At 34.1% G+C, this 8,916-nt stretch overlaps 1 protein-coding gene across 2 annotated transcripts; it reads left to right on the top strand.

Moving 5' to 3' along the window:
* The first annotated feature begins 2,993 nt into the window (after positions 1-2,993).
* Positions 2,994-8,702, top strand: LOC134727093 (citrate synthase-lysine N-methyltransferase CSKMT, mitochondrial-like). 2 transcript variants are annotated; one of them, XR_010108713.1, is made up of 2 exons: positions 2,994-3,330; positions 8,061-8,181. XR_010108713.1 is itself a non-coding variant. In XM_063591481.1 (2 exons), exons 1-2 carry the CDS (start codon positions 3,846-3,848, stop codon positions 8,684-8,686), a joined length of 711 nt encoding a protein of 236 aa, XP_063447551.1. In that variant the 5' UTR covers positions 3,810-3,845; the 3' UTR covers positions 8,687-8,702. The 2 variants fall into 2 exon arrangements, 1 of the variants encoding a protein (XP_063447551.1); XM_063591481.1 differs by lacking the exon at positions 2,994-3,330 and adding an exon at positions 3,810-3,930 and having other exon boundaries at positions 8,061-8,702.
* Positions 8,703-8,916: the final 214 nt, after the last annotated feature.

Below are 8,916 nucleotides of genomic sequence, written 5' to 3'. Positions count from 1 at the left end.
TTGTACATCCCGACAACAACAAAAAAGACACTAGGAACAGATCTGAAAGTACTCGCAGTTATCTGACAGCTATTTCAAATCCATTCACAACTAATACAAAATAATCATGCATCTAAGACTAAACTATCAATCCGTACACATCTAACATTCCAATGGATTTAGTGAAAAGACGTCATGATTGTATTTTTCGGAAGGAAAACACGATTTTTTTACTGTGCAAGTTTTAAAACAGGTTTAACATATACATAACTGCTATAGATTTCTGTAACTACGTGTTAAAATGTCAGGTGTTTTAGTTAGAAATGCATGGTTTCATAAGACTTAGACTTAAAATATTTCTAGATCTGTGTATGTAGCCTACAGCACTATATATAGGACTATGTCGTATTGATATAAGGAATGAGTGTCGTAATATCATCCCCGACTCACTCCATACTTACTCTTTGAAATGGATAGAACGGGAAAAAGCTGACACAAACCTTTGGACTCTTTCTTTAATTCAGTAACGAACATAGTTGATATAGGTATTCAACATTTTACAGAACATTTAACTCTTAACATTAACCACAATAAACCTATTTCTCGTATCAAACATAAACTAAAAGAACTATAGCCAAGGAAATTGTTTTTGTTACGACCGATAAAGCTGATAATAATATTATTATTGTATGACGTAAATTTTACATTGAGGTTCTACAAAAAGAAATCCCCAATTCACCAACATTCCAACTGACTCCATTTTCAGAAAACGACATCTGTAACAAATTTAAACTTTAGTTACCGCTTTACCAGCAGAACCAAATACAATGAAAGTCCCAACTATGTATTGGTTTCCGAAGCTACACAAAACACCTTACAAATATAGATTTATTTCGTCTTCAAGCCATTGTTCCACTACTAAATTATCTATTCTTCTTACCAGAACACTTGGTACAATAAAAAACCTGATAATAAATTGGTTAAATAAGGCATATGAAAACAGTGGAATTTATTACTTTTAGAGAGTCAAGAACTCGTTGGAAGTACTTGATATTTATTAAAATTGCATGCTTGTATTGGTGATTTTGAATCTGTTCAAAACATATGGGTTTTCTACCCTTTATACAACTTTGCCTCATAAAATTTTAAAGAAAAAAATCACACACCTAATTGATTAGGCATTTAAAAAGTCAGAACGCGAATACATACGTTCAAACTCTTTCAAGTCATTCTTTAGCATCAACAAACAAAATAACTATGTCAATTGGACATGCTTTTGACACTATAACCGTCCCTGAGTTTTTAACTAGATAACATTTGTGTTTGCTATAAAAATTCAGTATATCGTCATGTTATTGGAATTCCAATGGTGACTAACTGTTCACCACTTCAGTATGTATATAATAAAGAAATTTATCATGTTGAACGTATTTCAAATAAGCTACGTCGTAGCTTATAGTACGTCTAACAAAGACCACTGCCCTTTCTTCGATCTTGATATCTATAAGATTATCATTAACGGAAAATATTGGATGTGAAATACCTGAACGTATATGAAGTCTGCATGTTGCATTATTGAGAGCCAAAATATCATCCAAATATCTAAAAGTATTATTGTTTAGCAGATATTGTTTCGATGGGTCTTTGCTTATTTTTGTCATAATTAAATTGTAACTCATAACAATACAAAAACAGGTCCGCAATAAATGGTGCACAGTTAGTCCCCATTGGAATTCCGATAATCTGACGATATACGGAATCCCCAAAGCGAACAAAAATGTTATCTAGTAAAAATTCAAGGGCATATATAGTATCAAAGCATGTTCAATTGACATAGTTTTTTTGTTTATTGCTACTATAAAAATGACCTAAAAGAGTTTGAACATATATATATTCACATTCTGACTTTTTAAATGCCCATTTAATTAGGTGTGTGAATTTTCTCTTAATGAGAATGTGAGGCAATGTGGTATACAGGGTAGAAAAATCAAAACTTAAACAGATTAAAAATCACCAATATAAGCATGCAATTTATTAAGTACTTCCAACGAGTTCTTGACACTCCAAAAGTAATTAATTCCACTATTTTCGAAGATGTATGTTTGATCTTGTTTTCCTCCTATAGGTTTTCCCTAGGTTTTAGTTTGTAACCCGTTTTTGTTTTCTCTCAATTCTATTTATGACTTTTGAACAGCAGTATGCTACAGTTATGTTTGCCAATGTGATAGCTATCGTCTAGGGTTAAACTAGAGCACCCTACGGTCTGAAACGTTGATCAAAGGAGAATTGACATAAAATAAAGCAGGTCGTTGTTTTTTCTCGATGCATTTCCCACGTTTTGTCATGCTTGAGCCATTTATAACTGACTGTACAGTATGAGTTTTTGCGGCCCATTGTTGAAGGCCATACGATAATTTCAATTGCTTACATTGACTTTTTCTGTTGGATAGTACATGTAATATGTTGTCCCACCCGGAGTACATGCAATCATACAAAGTATCCTTATTATTTTGATCTCGGGTCCACTTCCTATATACAAGGTAATAGGACATGTCGCAGTAAGAGGTCACCATTTTAAGCTTGAACATATGTGAATAGGTCGGGAAAACTATGATATCAGAAATGATCAGAAATATATGATAAGCTTAAAGTTCCCATAACTTCGTCTGTCATCTTTCTTGGTGTTCCCGGCTGTGTATTATCAACCAATTTACTATCTTTTGGCAATTTGGTATTCCACTGTTACATTACACACAACAAGAATAAAACCCCAAACAGATGAGAAAATGTAACATTTTTACCTACGCAATATATCTGAAAAGGTATACATTTTTTAAATCAAAATTAGATGAAAAAGGTGGGGTAACAGAAACCCAGCGGCACCCTCTATCAATCAAGTATTGAAGTGCCACCGCCCCATACCCCGTGTCCGATATCCTTCTACTGTACCACTTACAAGTACGGTCGAGGAAAAACCCGCCGTTTTAAATACGTCATTGCATGACGTAATAGTACGTAGCTTTCGAAAGAAATGAAACGTGGATTAGTGGTAGTGCTTTCTCTGTCGATAACTGGATTGCTTTTGACAGGCATGTCCTTACTAGTTGTTTCATTATGTGTATGGTACAAAGACAACCATGATGGACATAACATTGCTGTTTCTGCTATATTTATATCACTTGGGATTTTCCAAGCATTTTTTCTGTGGTTCTTTATTCGACACAAGAAAGGGTGCGTCAAAAACACAACTACGAGTACGACGAAAAGAAATATCTTGGAAGTAGTGACAATAGAAAGTGTCGTACACCAAGAAGAGAATTGCATTACGTTTGACACAAAAACGGAAGATTTGTAAGTTTAAATATGTATAGTACTGTATAGTGAGAAAAAAAAACGAAAACAAAAGAGTAAAATTACGCGTACGATCAGGTAAATAATAACTCATCAAAGATACAACCATGGATTGAAATTTTGCATTTGCGCCAGACGCGCCATTCGTCTACAAAACCACAGGCACTTGTCTCAGAAAATAATTTCTTATATACCTTAATATATAACTAGGATTTTTTTCTGAGACAACGGTGCCTGTGTACAAAACGACTGAGACTCATCAGTGATGCTCGACGTACTGAATCATAAAATGTTAAAAAGGCCAAATAAAGAACTAAGTTGAAGAGCATTGAGGACCAAAAATTCTTAAAAGTTTTGCCAAATTATGCAAATAATGCTATGGTTAACCGTTATCTATTCTTGAGATAGAAAAGCCTTAGTATTTCTAAAAGATTGAAATTGAAATTCCCGCCACAAACTACTTAACGTTATATCTAAAGGTAGATAATTCGTTTATTTGAAGGTTAATATTTAGAATGTTGACAAAAGTATTATTTCGTATTTTTATGATAAAAAGAACACAAAATGTATTGACCTTGGCTTCAACGAGACACATAAAAGGTATTTTTTTAAAACTTAGTTACTATACATGTGTGAGCGAGGACTTGGAACTAATTGCAATCACTATGCATCCAAACTTTGTGACAGAGCTAGCTAAAACTTGAGCTGAGAGCTAAACTTTTTAACCAAGTCATAAGAAACGAGTGACCGGTGAAAAATAATGTTCTATCATAAATCTTACTTTTGAATGCTAACATAATGAGCCTTAACGGTATCTCCCCTCCCCCAGCCGCAGACAAAGGAAAGGTTAGACATTTCCCATTTTATAATTCCATGTATAGACAGGAACATGTTGTACTAATTTTTCGGGGGGGGGGGGGGGGGGTCTCATTTCAATTGTATATAAATTGCAGAATGATGCTAATTTAAGTATACAACGTGTACAGTTCAAAACAAGAAACCGTGTCTTTTCTCAAAGTTGTTTATAGAACCTTATACATTAGCTGCGGAACCGTAGCTCTTATGGGGGGGGGGGGGGGGGGGACAAGGGGGTCTCCATAACAGAAAAACATTGAATTGATTTGGTGAAAAACAGGTAACAATGAATTGAAAAGGGATAATAACAGATAACAGTAAATGAAATATGAAAATAAATCTGTCCAGGACCAATCCAGTAGATGACTCGTAGATCTTAGTATTTAACTTGTGGTATGGACCTAGAAAATTGTTATTTGTGTAAACAAGACGTTTTGGCTGTTGAGGCAGTTCTGCCTTCAATGGTTGATTTTTTTCCGTAACTTGTGCAATAAGTTATAGTATGGATGTTAAATTTTTATGAACGAAATTTCTAGTTTATGTGTTCCGTGTTTGCTATAGGGATATTTTTAATCTAGGGCATTTGAGGGATCAATTATTAATGATTTAGGTTTTTTTTATTTAGTTTTTGAAAATAGTGCAGACATTGACACTTTATTATAAATTTGACTTTTAGATAAAAAAAAATCTGAAAAGCAATATATATCATGTATATATTTTACAAGCAATAAAAAAAAAATTCATGCACAATATATATTTTTTTTATTTAATGACCTCATGATAAAACTAACTTATAAAATACAAAAATACCCAGTTCAGTGGAGACAGGACATGTAACTGAAACACGCAAGCCATTTATGGTTATTCTGATAATAGAAATTGACTCAAGTGACAATTCTGATAGTATAATATCAATTGGACCTAGTGAAAATTTGGATGACACCAAGTGAAACACCAATCATGTATCTTATGTGAAATTATAGAATATGGAAAATGTGGGTACAGCATTTGAGAAGCTGTAGGATTTTAAATAGGCTATTTGTCGAAAAATTAATCTGACGACACATCTGTATTTGCATCAATGGTTTCTGAACTTCAATTATCGCCATGTGAAGCAGTTAAAAAGCTTTTAAAAATATGGTGGTCAGGGTTCTCTTTCTGTAAATGAAAAGAGAGGGAGTACAAATGTAGCACTTATAATATAAATGCTAAAAGAAAAAGATGTTGTATAATTCCCAAAGCCATAATTCAAACCCACACCACTTAGTAATGTAAAACAATTCAAAGGAGAAAACTAACTGCGTTATTTATCCACAAAATAGTGAACGAGAAACTTAGTAACACAGTAACAAACTACAACCACTGGATCCAGGCTCCCGGCTGACATGAAAATAGGCACATACAAAATGTAACTGCGTCAACTTTAGCATGCTAGTTGGTGTGCAATCCTCCCCTAATCAGGGACAGTGGTGTTATAGTACAACATAAAGATTATTATGTGGTCATTGAATATGTTAATATATATAATATATATAATATATATATATTGGACACAACTACATCTATAAAGGACGGTGTCATATCAACAGACCTCTACTGTAAACCTACAGATAAACATCAGTACCTTTCTCCCCAAAGCTGTCACCCCAAACACTGTACAAAAAGTATCCCGTACAGTCAAGCTCTCAGAGTAAAGCGGATTTGCTCCTCTGAGGAGGCTGTCACTCAGCGGTTACAGGAACTTCGCGGATTTCTAATCAAACGAGGTTATAAGAAATGGGACATAGATAAGGGGTTTGCGCGTGCTAACAATAACAGCCGCAAAGACCTGTTACAGTACAAAAAGAAGAGGCGCAGCAAAATAGTTCCATTTGTGTTAACATACAATCCCGCTTTTTCAAACCTTTCACGTTTGATCCGTGCCAATTGGCAAAGTATTGCCAATCACCCAAAATTATCCAAAATCTTTCCCGATCCTCCTGTCTTAGCTTTTCGGAGACCAGCAAGTCTAAAAGACTTATTTGTAAAAGCTGCCGTCTCCTCTAATAAAAGCTGTTCAACTACAGGATGGTGCAAGTCGTGTGGTAACAAACGATGTCTGACTTGCCAACAAATAGTGAATACTCAAACATTTACTTGCCACTCCACTGGGTCTGTGTACACAATATTTTGTAATGTAACTTGCAAAACCCAGAATGTTGTATACATTCTTCAGTGTCGATGTGGCATGCAGTATGTTGGCGAGACAGAACAGCCATTCAACAAACGCATGAATGGTCATCGTAGCGACTACACATGCAAGCCCGACCTCCCCGTAAGTCGTCATTTAAGATCACATGGGCACGCCCAAGCTGATCTTAAAAAACTTACCATCACTATCATAGATCACAACGAGGATTGGTCAAAGGCCGACAGACTTGCTCGGGAAAGTTTTTGGATAAGAAAGCTGAGGACAGTTTCCCCAGAGGGCATTAATGAAAAAACATAGAAGAGTCACTCATTTTTCCTACCATCACTAATTTCCTGTCATCACTTGTGGCCAGTTACTACGGCTTCCGTACTGGACCCTTACACTTTTCAGGAATTTTTGAATTATATAAGTTTTGATTACAGTTGGCAAGAATGTGTAAGTACGCAGCCACGTTCTATTACTTAACCTTAGTAAACATTTATTACTCAATTTTCTTATCATCAAATTACTATATTTTTTATATGTTTAAATACGCAGTCTCTGATGCAACTGCCCTACCGTTGTCATATTTTAAATATCGTACCAGTTTAGATCGGTCAGGACTGTTTATTGGGACTGTATTTCCACGCAGTTGTTGAACATCTCAACTGTCAACACCTTTGGGAATTTAGAGTTGTGCCATTTCACATCGTAAATAACTTTTTTTATTTTTGGCATATTTTTGTAGTCTTTGCGGTGTGTTTGAAAATTTTAAAATTGTTCCAGCGTTCGCTTAAATTGTATAAATCAAGATTTTGATAGAGTCTTAATTTGAATTGACATGATTCATTTTTCATCGTGCAATTACCGAAGAAGGATATCTGTTATCCGAAATATCTAACATATTGTTCGTTTTATTGTGTTTTTGGTGATGTTGTATTCTTTTAGACTTGTTATATAATATATATATATATACAACTCGTCTAAACATCAACCCAACAATGTTAAATCTGTAAATTTGCTTTATATATATACATCGTAAGAAGATGTGGTCAGAGTGCCAATGAGACTATTATCCATTCAAATCACAATTTTCAATTATCTTCAATTTCTACAGAAGATTGGCTGTCAAAATGCTAACATTCCAATTTTCAATAACAGATAACAAATAGAAAAAAGTCATATAACAGCTAACAAAGAATAAGACAATTACAGCTAACAGTAAATATATTTTTGGGGGGTTGGAGAGGCCCGGTCCCCCTTTCGTGGTAAAAATTTGGTTGATTATAAGATTATGAGAATCATTAAAGCATGACTGTAGCGGCCCCCCCTTAGGAAAAGTTCTGTATCCTTTACTGCTGATTTGTCCTTTTAGAATATCCCGGAAAAATTGCACGTAAAACATGGAATGGATTTACGCCAAATGCAAGACGATCTTATCGTTCTCTGTTTTCAAATTATTTTTTTTAGATGCAGATGCTCGTTCGGTCCCGTCTCATGGTATAAATTTCCGAATTATTCATTTATTTATTATGTCTGTGTAATGACTTCTTTTTTCTTTTCTTTTTTTAGATTTCAACGATCGTGATCTATTGAATATAACTGGTAAATTGGACTTTATTAAAGTCTTTTGTTTTTAGAAATGGTAGAAATCTGTTTATGAACTTGAAATTGTACACTATGGTTTTCTTTACATGTATTTCAGACGACAGCCTAAGTCGATGGGAATACTGGAATCAGAGGTATAAGAAACGTAACGAGGCATTTGATTGGTTGACAGATCCTTATTTGACAGTTCAGTCGGTTTTACCATATTTAGAAGAAACCAAAAGTAATGACATAATAAATTTACTGGACTTGGGTACCGGAACATCGCGATTCCCATCTGAATTATCTAAACATTTAAAAAACAATTCTAATTTATTTTGTTTCGATTATGTGAACGAATGCCTACACTTTCAACGATCTTCCATATTTCAACCAGGCATTCGGGATACTTCTAATTCTTTACCAAGAATCATGTTTGTTTGTGGTGATGCAGAAAGTCTTCCATTTAAATCAGACACGATGAGCATAATTTTTGATAAAGGCACAACAGATTCCTTACTCAAAGACAAATTTAAAGGAAAAGAAAGAACACATTCCGTGCTGTCTGAAATATTTAGAGTGTTGTGTACGAACGGAAAGCTGTTACAATTTACAGACGAAGACCCGGATGTACGAATTTCTTTCTTGGAGGAATCGTGTAGGAACTTGGATATTTCAATTAGTTACAAAATTTTAAGCAATAAAAGTTTTGAATATTTCATGTATACTGTAGTGAAAAAATAAAAATATTCGACCTTAATTTACCAATATTATACATGTATTATAATCTTAATGAAATATAATGAATGTAGAGATAACGCTTGTCTCTTTCTATCCATACTAGCTAGATTTATGTGTTAAAGAAGAAGATCTGGAAACTTCATTTTTTGTATCAGATGTATATGCTCTGTAGTTTCCTTTAAACATTTCACTTTTGTCCTTGGTCTAATTTAATTGTCAAATGGTTGTTATTT

This window comes from Mytilus trossulus, chromosome 7, assembly GCF_036588685.1.
Source record: "Mytilus trossulus isolate FHL-02 chromosome 7, PNRI_Mtr1.1.1.hap1, whole genome shotgun sequence".
Classification (NCBI taxonomy): domain Eukaryota; kingdom Metazoa; phylum Mollusca; class Bivalvia; order Mytilida; family Mytilidae; genus Mytilus; species Mytilus trossulus.
The sequence above is the reverse complement of the archived record's forward strand: the minus strand, read 5'-3'. Positions and strand labels throughout refer to the sequence as shown.